Raw genomic sequence first — 13057 nt, forward strand, 5'->3', positions numbered from 1 at the left:
TTTTCTTTTTTTCTTTCCATTGCGACGGTAAAATTGACTGAAACTACACACGAATGCTACCCCAAATTCGACCGTAAACTTGGGCCTGGTAATGGGTGATTTGCGCTAACAATTGTTCCTTGGGTTGGTATTAACTAAGTATTTTACATCCTCCTATTTTATATTTAATTTATTTCTTACTTGGTTAATTTCGAGAATTTTTTATTATTTATTGGGAAGTAAGTGTATTATTATCTTGAAATTGAACAATCTCAAAGAAATAAAGAGGCTATAATAAAATTTAAAAGAACTGTATAACAAGAGCTCTCTTTGTGGATAATGTAAATAAATTATGTTTGTGTTCTTTGCAAATGAAACATGTACCAATTATAAAGATAGAATTAACACAAAAAGACAAAAAGAAAAAGAAAAAAAAGAGCAAAAAATCCCCAACGAATTATTAACCACGTTCAATGATGCACAGTATTTACGGTTACCAAGTACAATAAATTCAGTTTCCAAGATTTTTAAGCATTTGCTCTATATTCATGTGACAAAAATGCTAATAAAATGTAGGATGCATTTCATTAAAATTGATTCATCCAAATCCATTAAAACAGTGAAGAGGTGAATGCCAAACAAATAAAACAGACAAAAACTCGTTGAATACATTTAGTCAAATGCAACAACGATACAGTTTTCAATCAAATGAATATTTAGACAAAAAATAATAGCTTTAATAAAAGGAAAAATAATAAATTACAAATTATAATTAAAACCAATTTGTAGGTTTCACCTTTTTGCACGCGACGTTTGTGGTGTGGTGCTATTGTTGGTAGTAGTAGTAGTAGATAGTGGCATTTGGAATTTCGCGAACACGTTAGAGTTATATCTCATTTTTTTAGATTAGTTTGCCCAGGATCACTCGAAGGATTACAAAAATATTCGCTTGCTTATTCACATACAGTGAGCGCCTGCAAGCTATACGGCAGCGATATGAATACAAGTTTCTTTTCCATTCCCATATTTATTATAATTCCCATATAAACTTAAATCAGAGTACGGAAAATCAGAAAAATTTGACAACAATCCACATTTGAATTGTTTCCAAAATGCTTGTTGCACATTACACAGCAATGCCTGTGTGCAATTTACCTATATCAAGTTTACAAGAGACAGAGAAGGAGAGACAAAGAATTATGTTATTTCGTTTGAATTTCTTCAGCATGTTTGCTTTTCAGTGTATTTTCAGGTTTGTTTTTCCAAAAATTCTAAATTCAAAGTACAGTAGACGCTTGGAATTCTTAAACCATTTATTTTCACTACGCTTTGATAAGAAAACGTCTGAATTAAAACCGCTCGGCACTTCAATTCAAGCTCAAAGATTTGAGGTTCGACTCATTGTTAAAAGGTACAACTGTTTAATTCTTGTAATATTTAACATTAGAAAAAAGTGTTTCTATTTTATAATCAAACATTGGGGGGACTGAATAATATCCGATTGGATAAAATTCATTCGGATAAAGAACGATGTCAACTTTTCATATGACGAGTGAGCCAGCAGGTTTTGACTGAGAGTTTGTCTAACCCTAAATTTGTCATAACTGAGCAGAGTGCGTTTAACTCACAAACGGCACGTTTGCATCGCATGCATGATCGCAAATAAGAATTAAATAAATTGAAATGGAAATATTAAAAACGATGATAACACAAAAAAAGTATTAATCATTCAAAATAATTGGAATAATAAAAAAAATATATTTATATTTGTATCATTTGATTTTTCGGTTGAATCCTTCTATCGTGAATTAAACGTACGTTGTTTTGTTATGATAGCCGCAGGGTTTGACAAATTTGCAAGCAATGACAGCTGACTCACTTTTTGGCATTGTTCTTTCATATGGGCAAACATAGTTGCATTAAAATTCTGGGAAACAAAAACTGGACTTCTGGACGACAAGCGGACGAAACTACAGTATAAGAAATCATATTAAAACCACATGGATTTAAATTGCTTTGCAGTGTGGAAAATGTGACATGGTCAAAGGATTAATTCCAGTTTGAGTTTTGTTGGAAGTCAAGAATTATGCGGAGCTTAAGAATTTTCAGCGTCTGCTGTATTCTACAAAACAATTCATTTCATCGGTGGAATATGCAAACAAATAGTTGAAAGTGGTTGATCGCAATTAAACTAACACAGTACAACAACAAAATATTTGGTGCTGCATTCAGATATGTTTCATGAAGAGGGTTGTATAATACGTACGGCAAAATATTTCAACAAGTAACAGTTACTTGTTAACAACAACAATAACGTTGTTTACAATCAGCTAGAGTCGTGAATGTAGTATATGTACGTTTTACAGTGCTTCCCCATTTGAGCAATTTTGATTTTAAAAAAATTATTCCGGCATGCTTGGAATTACATTTTTTTGTTGCCAAGATTCAAAAAACATATTTTGCATGGAAAAAATAATGTCTGTTAAATTGAGATTCATATTTTAAAATAAATCCATTTTTGAAATTAGGGCAACAAATTAGCTCTGAAAAAGTCATTTCAAAGCAAATTAAATAATAAAAATTGTCAAGTGAGAAAACCTAGGGGGAGATTGCGAAGTTGTTTACAAGAAGAATATAAACAAATATATACGACTATGCCACCAATATATTCCAATATACTTAACAAAATACTCTGGCTATTAGAGTATTACTCTAGTTTTAGTAGTATTGATTTTTTTTTATACATTTTTTTTCTTCAAATTATGAAAATGATAGGGAAATTAGGAGTGGGGAAATAATTTAGTGAAAAGGGGGGTTGGCCCCCCTTAGGTATTAGTGGGGGAGTACCCATCATATCCAAAACCTCATTGGATCAAAAAGTGATGTATGGCAAAGTTGTTCAGAATAACGAGAGAAATTTTTTAGGGTAGCTTCCATTTTGACCCCAAAAATTGACCTTTTGCAGGGGCTGATTTTTTTCATACCCCGAACAGGTGCAATATTTTTTATCCTTAAATCAGCTTTCCCCAACCCCAATTCATCGTTCCCCATCATTTTTATAACTCAAAAAAATGAAATTTCTCAAAAAAATCGATTTAAAGAGGATGTCGTAAAGTGTAGTTGTGCCCAAAAATCGTACTAAATGTTCCATATTAACCCTCCTGCGGACAGAAAAATTGAACTGAAACCAAACTAATAAATCAATTTACTTCAAACTTGTGCATTATGCTAATGGTATCGAAACACAAATAAAAATATATATAATAGAAAAATATACAAACTATAAAATGTGTGTATGTGTTTTTTTACAAAAACCAAAATCTCACTTCAAACAGACAGTATGGGTCTGTCAGGATCACCATACAAAATGTATGAAAATCCATAGAGAGAAAATTTTCCGAAGACATTTTTTTGTCGTCTCCAAAGTTTTTCTACGAATTTAAAAGTTGAACGTTAGTGAAGATCTAACACAATAACACAACCATCTGATACGTATGATCATTGCAGGAAAATGAAATTGCAGCGTTTGAATCTGAAGAAGATTTACTTGTCGATGAAAACAGCGAAAGCGAAATTGATTATGAAAACCCATATGAAATTGAATCAGATGATGCAGATAATAATGATGAAAGTGAAATTTCTGAATCAGACGAATGTCAAACTCATCGCAAGGACGTCGATACCATTTATGTCCAGCTTCACTCGGTAGTAAATGTAACAAGAATATTTGTGTAGAACATTCAACCGTGACTGTTCTGTGTAAATAATGTGAAAAAAACGCACACACAAAACTGATTCCTAAGATTCCAATTAATCTTTCGACTATTGTTTCAATAAGTTTTCATTTTCATCGAATAAAAACAAAAATAAATATAAATTCATGTTAATTTTTTGCATTTCGAAAATATTTTCTTACATTTTATATGCTGAGAGGCATTTTTCTTTTTTGAGAGGCCCATACTGTACTGCACACAGAAAAAATTCTTTTAATAGGTTTACATATTCTGTATAAAAATGGATTTATTAGGTTTCTATATAGAAGGTTATCTTTACAAGTAAATACTCATGAATTCAATTCACGACATTCGCCGAAACGGGTTTTCATCACTCTTCAAATTTACTCATCAATTGATTAGTTCATCCATCGCCAGTGACAACAGTATTGAAACATAGCCACTCTGTTGCAATAGTAATTAGTATTTAAATGCTGTCATCGGCTTCGGAAACAACAATAAATAAGCAACCATTTTAATTAAAAATTGTCAGGGTATACCGTCAGATTTTTTGCGATGGATTTATCAGAAAAGTGTTGAGTGTTGGTACCGATGAATTTCGACTCCCACTTAGAAGTACTCCCCTTAGTTTTGATGTCGAAAATCATTGTTTCACGCTAGTGACCAATTCAAAAATATTTTTAAAATCGAAGGGGAAACATTTCATTGAAGTTCGACTTTTGATGAGAAAATCGAAAAATTGCGATTTCTATCAGACACGTCGTGTCACAAATTCAAATGTTGACATTTTTGAGAGTCACAAATTGGTCACTAAAAGATGACACCATTTATTTGGATCTAAATGTTCGCTTTGCTAAATTTCATTCAACTTCGACTTTTGGAGTTTTTAGAAATCACAAATTAATCACTAAAATACTGCATCATTAGTTTTTTGAAATTTTCTTTTATTTCGAACTTTTCAAAATTTTATTCATAGACTTTTTGGTGAATAGGCTTTTTCAAATTTAGTCCTGTAACTTTTTTTCTGGTGAGTCACAAATTCACTAAAATTATGTTAAGTTTGAGCCCAATCGGGTACTTTGACCTCCTGGGTAGTGTGCGCCTATTTTTTTTTTTTACATTTAACCATAGCTTTTGACGGTCGCGTTCCAGGAGGAGATAATTTCAAAAATTTTGAAAATTGTAAAGGAGTATGGACACTCGCCCAAATGTCGGACTATTTGTTTGAATTTTCAACTTCAATTTAATATTTAACATTTTTGATTTCATGAAAAAATATCACTTTATACACAATTCGATGCAGAATTTAATTGTGCTTCATTTCACGTTTCTCAAAAGATAGTAATTTCCAAAAATGTATTATTTTTTTCCATTTTTTCGTCATAACATCGAAAATTCCAAATGTCGGATATTCGTCGTCCAATTCTCGGCTCCCTAATCTCGACATATTTCATGCATTTTCACTACGAAACTTGTAAACTTTAAGTTTTGACAGCCCATACAAAATATTGGAGTTGAAATTATTAGATTGATATATTTTTGCTCCATATTTTATTTTACTTATTTTTCTATAGTAAAGTGGCAAAAATATTTAAAAATATTACGTTAGTTCACTGATCTAGAATATTTTTGGTTTGAATTTCACAATGATCCAAATACGACTTTAACTGTCACATCTGTCAAATCCAAAGTGTTTCACTTGAAACTTCGGTGCTTTATGTGTCGGCAATTGGACGATTTATTCCGGAATAATATTACAGTGAAAAATGAAAAATAAATATAATTGTTTTTCTTTATATTTTCAAAATTTCTGTTCAATAATTAAATTAAACTATCTACAATTCGCCGATATAATTTTTTTTCCAAACTAGTTATTTTTTCATATAAAAAAACGCATTTTACCGGCTTGTCTCAAAATGACATAGTTTAACTTTTGACGTGAAAAAGTGATAAAAATGCCGAATTTTTTTTGAACGTAATTTGTGAAAGCAATAATAGATTTTTGATTAAAATTTGGATTACAATAAAGAGATTTGATATTGATCTTTCATAATTTACTTTTAAAAATGCAATTCAAATGAATTTTCAATTTTTAATTTCAATTCACCTCTCGGTATTCCGACATTTGGTCGTGTGTCGACATTTGGCAATCTACTGTATTTTTTTCGATTTTTTTTCACTTAACTGACACATGTAGAAATTGATTTATTTCTTATTTATGGTGTACTATAATAATGCCCTCCGGGGAAAAACTCGATTTTTTTTACCTCCCTGAAAACTCAAATTTTTTGGATACACAAGGGGGTGCGGAAAAAATCGACAACATAAAAATATATCTTGTTGAGAAGATACGTAGCGGTTTACACATCATCGTGAACTATAGCGTACATGCACTATTCTCTTCACGAAAAGCTATGGCTTTGGTATTATGGTTGTAACCCTTCACTTGTTTATGGGTAGAGAGCGATTATACAATATATTTTCAATTTTTGATATCTTATCGTTTGGGTTCGAACAAATGGTTAATACATCTTAATAACTCTATTAAGCTTCAAAACACAAAATGAAATTTGGTGATTTTACAAGTGTGTTTTGTCAGAGTGGTGTCGACATCGGTGATAGTATTTTGAAACACACTTTTTAAGCAATTTTCATATGTTTGATGATCATCATCGTCCAAATAAATTTAAAAATATGTCCACTTATGTCGACGCCATCTAGCTCTTCACTAATCTGAAAATGAGTGGGGCAAAGTTGCCAGTTTTTGGGTGGGGTGAATACTTCAAAGAATTCTTGATAAGTTCGATTTTATTGTAAATACACCAAAACAATTATTTATCGTGTTCTATTCATTTTTCGGTGAAAATGGTGAATAAATACCAACAAAGCAAAAACGTTATCCAAATATTATTCAGCAAGCACTTTTGATCCTAGGGGGTAGACACTAAGGTATACTAAGGTATTTTTGCATGCTGATTCCGAATTTCAGAGTTTCATGTCAAAAAAATCATATCTTGGGGTTTTTGACCCCCGACCCCCTTGAGTCCATATTTCCTCCCTGACCATATTTCGATATTTTGCGGTAGTACTTTGATTTTAACCTTTAGAATATTCGTACTTTTCGCCGAGAAAGTACAAAAATGTGATTCATTTAGCTCTTGACATTTTAATGTGTAAACGGACAAGTAAAAAAGAAACTATACGCGTGCATGTATGTGCACAAGTAACCGGGGATTACATTGACATATTTATATGTAAACGTCAGTAGCATCTTAACCGAAAACGCCATCTTTGGTTACACACCAGTAGCTATTTCTGTGACAAAATGTTCACTTTAATTTAAAATAAAATAAAATAATTTAATTTTAATCCCACATTTTTTTTAAATCCTCATTTAAATTATTGAAACCACATTTAAAATCATTTGTTGAAACAAAATTAATTTTATTATTAATTGCCACCGATTTGAAGGAGCGAAATTGACATTACACTGTAGAGATTAAATAAACATACATACACAAGCATCACATGTACGCTTAAAGTGGTCATCACAGAAACGAAGCCGAGTATGTGCACATGTATTAGTATTTTCAAACATGTTTCGTTCCTCTGTTATAAAGTGTGATATTTGTCTGTATATATTATTTCTATATTTTTTACACCATGAAATCGATGACAATTAAAAAAATGAATTCAAAAAAATTGATTCAAGTTTTGTTTTAATATTTTACCTGAGGATTTTTCAAATAGTCGGGATTAGACTTGAACCCTTTTTGAATGTATATTAAACTATTTAATTTGAACCAACAGATGGGGAACAAGAGATGGCGTTGTCGTAGATTTAGGATTGGACAATAGTCATCATATTACCGGGTTATGCACGAGCATAGCATAAAAAGAAGAAAAAATATCATTTCTTCCAATTTGAGTCTGGAAACCGATCTCAGTTGGATACACAACACTTTATTGTCAATGTTTCACTTTTTTGTGCAATTCACTTGTTTTACTAACAATAGTTTTTTTGGAGTATAAGAAAATTGTGGCGAGATGCAAGATCTCTGATAAATAATAACTCTTTGCATATTACAATATTGAACTGTAAATATTCATTGGTTCAGAAATTATAATATTGTTTTTGATTACTAAATTCAGTCAACATTAATTATTACATTGTCACAGTGCTCTCTAATAGAAAGTCTCTATGACAAAGGATCTGTTTTGTTAATAACATTCTGTTGTTGACCAATGCATCCAAAATATTATATACTGAAATGAATTAAATTCATTACATTGAATGTGATTAACGTGTCTTGTTGTATTGTTCGACTTAATATATTCAAGCTCGAGCCATTATTAATATATTTATCCTGATTAAATTTGTCAACGTATTAATATTTTCACTTCATGATCTATTTAGTTTTATAATTGATTACTAAATTTTTGTAAGCATTATATGGAAATTTACAGAAGATTCTTGGACCAATAAAAGAATGTTGTAGATAGAGTATGAAGATGTCAATTCAATTTTGGACAAAAATATAATTCTTTTCTCGCAAAAGTAAGTCATAAAATATGAATATTTTAAGGGCATAGTTTTATAGAAAATATATTATATCTAGCGTAAAACCTTCATCGTAGAAAAATCAGTAGTGAAAAATTGACTTCACTTCTAAAATTAGCCGATTCTATCACAAAGAGATTTTTTTCTTTATTTCCCAATTTTTCAGATAGCGAATTCAATTGAGTATGGAAACTATTATAATTTAACAAAATCACCACTATCTACTTTGTTTTATAAATATCTAAGTAAGAAATATATACTAAATAACTTTTACGTTTTCTTATTGGAAGGTGCAATTTCTAATAATATCGAATTGTTGGATTGTCTTAGATAGAACCAAGGGGGGTTGACGTATATGAGATTATAGACTATTCAATGTGAGTCTCACTGATCAGCGCCATCTAACATTAGTTCGAATTAGATCGAAAAGATAAATTTAGTCTATAGCATTGAAACGAAATGGAGAAAAAAACAACAACAATAACACGGCCACACAGATCTGTGCTGTGCGTGCTGATGCATACATACACATATACGCTCTGTTCATTCTTTCATTCTACTGCTATACGTATCTCACTGGTCAACAGATCTATGTAGCCATGTTATTGTTGTTGTCTTTTTTCTCTTATTCGATTCAATGCAGTGTAACTAAATTGAGTTCAACTATTGATTGAAAGATGGCACAGATGAGGAGCATTCGCATTTTGTCTCTTCATAGAACGGTCCACTTGGATAGAACTTACGATGCAACGTATAAAAGAGGAAATAGCCTTCGAAGTTTTGGGCCATGTCACAAACAGATATTTATGTCTAACAAGCGAGACATCAAAACAATCAATTCTTGTAAATAATAACAAAATAAATTTATTCATTTCCACTACTAAAATTTAATCAAAAAATAAAAAAGCAGTTCATTGATCTTGCAAAAACATTTAGAAGTGTGGATTATATCAATGTTCATTTTAAATATCATAATACTGTATGATTTGATAGTTGCCATTGGATTGAGATTTTAATGTAACAAAACTAAAAAAATGTCAGGAAGAAACTTCAAAAATGAAGAAAGAATTTCACTATATTCGGCATATTTAATACTTTAACAATAACTACATTGACATCTGAATCTTTGTTGGGGTAGAATATGTTTAAATTTGTTTGGAATAATGTAACACCTCTAATCTAGAGGTTTTTATCTCAATCAAAACACTGTGAATATTGCGTATATTTTGCGTATATTCACTGCGAATCTTCGCAAAATATTCGTAAAATACGTACATTCAATGCATGATTCGTAAAATATGCATAGTATATGTACCATCGAATAATATATATTCGCAAACAGATAAATTCCCCTAGCCTCTAATAATTCATAAATAATATAAGGGTAAGTTAAAACAAATTTCGAAGAGTTTTCAAAAAAATAAATTAAAAAATGTTTTTGCTCTTTTTCAGAGCACAGAGAACTTGGTGAGCCCCATTCCCACCCACAATTTACACCACTGTTTATCAACTTGAATTTACCAAGTCATCAGTTATATAAACTAGTTTAGATATCTAAGTCTGTAAAATAGTACCGTCCCTAAACAAAATTATTGTAATATTGCACATAAAAAATAAGACTTTATAAAATGAATTTTACAAGATTAATTGAAGTAAAAAAATGTTAAAATTATTATTTTATAAAGTCAACACTTGTATACACTAGTGAATTTCCAAATCTAAAAACGAGTGGATTGGAAGAGGATATTTGAATTGCAACGAATTAAACTTATTAGTTGTGAATATATTAGCGAACCAAAACGATATCTTATCCACATGTGAAAAAAACATTAGTCGAAACAAGTGCAACTCTCAAGATTTCTTTTTTTTGCAATTGTTGGATCAACTTCATCTTAAAAAAATGTTGTTCCGAATCCAAAAAGAAGCAATATCTATCAACTAAATTGAAATATCTACATACCTTGCTGCCACGTTCATTAAAAATAATCTCAACGTCCAAAATTGTTCCATATTGCTGAAAAGAAATTAGAAAAAAATTGAAGGAATATTGGGATTTTGTATTTTAAATACAACTTACGCCGAACATTGCCCGTAAATCTGGATCTCGGAATCTGAATGGGATGTTTGATACGTGCAAACGCTTTGGCTGACTTCTGGAATCTGTATTTATTGTAATTATTAACTATGAACTTCAAGTATGTATTATTCAATTGTATAAAATCCCTTACTAACCAGTTACTGTGCTGGCCAGTGTATTCATTGTTGCGAGTGCAGCTGCTGTTGATGCAGAAATTGTAGTTGTATTTATCGACGATGATGGTGTAACTGTCGATGAAACTTATAATTTGAAAGAAAATTTAAGGTTAAATTACTTTTGAAAATAAAAACTGTAAACTATACTTACTTAATGTTGGTGTAGACGCAGTTGTAAGTGAACTTGATGTGGTAGATACGGCTGCAACGGCAGCTGCAATTTTGGCCTCTAACGTCTGTTCTTGCTGCGATGGTTGCTAATTTAATTAATTCAAAATATTAGTACAAGGAATTATTTGTTAAAAGAATTCATATTGTTTGTGTAAATTACCGTAGGTACAGTAGCTATGTTTTGTGTAGTCATCGAAGCCGCATGATTTTGTGCATTTTCTGTTTCAGTTTGTGCTTGCGACTGTACTTGCGATTGCTGTGGCTGACTTTGTGGTTGCTATAATCATTTCAGTTTATTCAGTACATTTTCAATGTTTTTTTTTTTTTTTAATGATAAATTCCTTAATATTATACCTGTTGTTGAGTTTGATGATGTTGTTTTTCAAGAGTATTCGCTATGCTTACCTAGGAATAATGACATATAAAAGGATAGAAATAATGGAAATTATCGCTAAGTCATGGAAGTAATGGAAAAAAATAAACGAAAGAATGGATAGCATTTCTATGCATACACTTGTCAATGGAAGCGGGAGAGATGTGGAAGCTGTTGTTTGTTGCTGAGAAACAGAAACAGCGTGAGTGGCCAGAACTGATGGACTAAACTGACTTGCAATTGAGCTTGGAAATGCCTGTGAAATGGCTGGTGAAATGTTAACAGTATTATCTGACTTAATGGCGCTCAATCCATCATTCTTGACGGCTACAGCGACTGGTATTGTGCCATCTGTAGTATTAATCGCTGGTGCAGCTGGAAATCCGGGTCCCGCAGGAAATGGATTCACACCAGCTTGTACCATATGCTAGAAAGAAAAAAAAAATTGTAAGAGAAAATTTGTTTATTAAATAATGAAATAACTTCTTATGCTATTGGAATTATTAGCTATATTTTGCTAATTTTGCAAATGAATAATTGCTCAGTGGCATCCAAAATTCCAAATAGAATTCCCTTTTGAAAAAGATTCTGACTTTCAAGGGACTTTCTTTAGGATATTAGAGGGTATGATCTAGATTTACACTGTGCACATGTATGATCATAAACCACATAATAATAAACATTTTTTGGGCTCTGGGTGAAAGAAAGACCTCACATGACAATTAAAAGTTTTGAACTGAATGGTTTTTCCTTTCCTTTCTTCAAATTTATTACCATCAAATGCAATATGCATTTCTTACAGTAAGCGTATGGCATTCACAGAGAAAATGTATCCGTATTTTATTAAATATGTGGGACAGAATTGCTTTGGCCAGCAATAAACACTATGTGTAATGTTTTGTGCGACGCGATACTTTTTACATATGTGAAAATGCATATTTTCCGCCTGGACCTAGAGAGTTCAACCCATTGACATCGTTTAAAATCCATTTCAGTTCAGTTTTCAGTTTGACATTTACATGTTTCCACACACTATAGTATGTCTTTTGGTATTATATATTTGTTGTTGTTAACTGTTTCCTTTTCTTTGTGTTGTTTTATTTTGTAAATAATACATATTTTCAGTTTTTCCTTTTTCTACAATATTGTGAACAGTGGAAATCTTTGTTCTGATCAAAGCGCCTGGAAAAAGATTTAAAATATGCTTGAATGAATTGCAATTGAAATACAATTTTCGGATGTGTTAAATGAATGGATACTATTTTTGGCTGTGTATGTGCATATGCATAAATAAACCAAGAAATAAACTGTTGAGAATGTGAAGTGTCGTCGCACATATGTGCTCAAATATTACTAAAGAATAAGCAGCTTCTGTTGTCATTTGAAGCATATGGGAACATGGTTGCCATACAGTATATACGATATGTTCTTTTTTTGTCTATAAATACACCACATGTATTTCTCTTCTGTTGAGGCCATCATCAACGCTGTCACAGATTGTGTATTAATATTTTTATTGTCTCTTTGCAAAAAAGTTTATTTGTAATACGATCTCGTCTCAAATATAATGAATGCATTGGTCTGATTGGTAAATGTATGTATCTATACATTCGATTTATTCATTGGCTATTGATATTCCATTTTGTCCTGCTGATTCCCGGAAAACTTTTGCCTCAATATTTATTCTTATTCAGTACTTCTTTTTTTATTATGGTTCGATTGTTATTCATTTTTCATAACCAAACATATACTACACTCTTATATCGGTGGTATTAATATTTAGTATTTTGGGATTTTCAGCTACGGTTAATCCAAAAGGACTAAAAAGTAATCCAATGGGATCATTTTATATTTTTTAACTTGAGTTCAATAAACACTTTTTTGTTGTTTGTAAAAAAATATCTCAAAATGAATCTTCCTTTGGAACACTGTTTCATTTCATTTACATGAAACTTCAAATGCTTGTCATTGTCATTCGATTGCAAA

General features: G+C 31.1%; 1 protein-coding gene across 1 annotated transcript in view; it reads right to left on the minus strand.

Annotated features, from left to right (window-relative positions):
- Positions 1-776: 776 nt before the first annotated feature.
- LOC116339105 (sex determination protein fox-1-like) overlaps positions 777-13057 on the minus strand; it is a 25545-nt gene continuing 13264 nt past the window's right edge. Inside the window, exons 2-9 of the mRNA XM_031764770.1 lie at positions 11211-11498; positions 11053-11103; positions 10859-10975; positions 10679-10784; positions 10507-10611; positions 10352-10434; positions 10235-10288; positions 777-1027 (exon numbers count right to left, since the gene is read on the minus strand). Of these exons, the coding sequence (XP_031620630.1) occupies positions 1010-1027; positions 10235-10288; positions 10352-10434; positions 10507-10611; positions 10679-10784; positions 10859-10975; positions 11053-11103; positions 11211-11498 (822 nt within the window). The 3' untranslated portion in view covers positions 777-1009. The remainder of the gene's footprint in view (positions 1028-10234; positions 10289-10351; positions 10435-10506; positions 10612-10678; positions 10785-10858; positions 10976-11052; positions 11104-11210; positions 11499-13057) is intronic.

This window comes from Contarinia nasturtii, unplaced genomic scaffold (assembly GCF_009176525.2).
Source record: "Contarinia nasturtii isolate CC-2019 unplaced genomic scaffold, AAFC_CNas_1.1 Cnas_scaffold_493, whole genome shotgun sequence".
Taxonomy (NCBI): Eukaryota; Metazoa; Arthropoda; class Insecta; order Diptera; family Cecidomyiidae; genus Contarinia; species Contarinia nasturtii.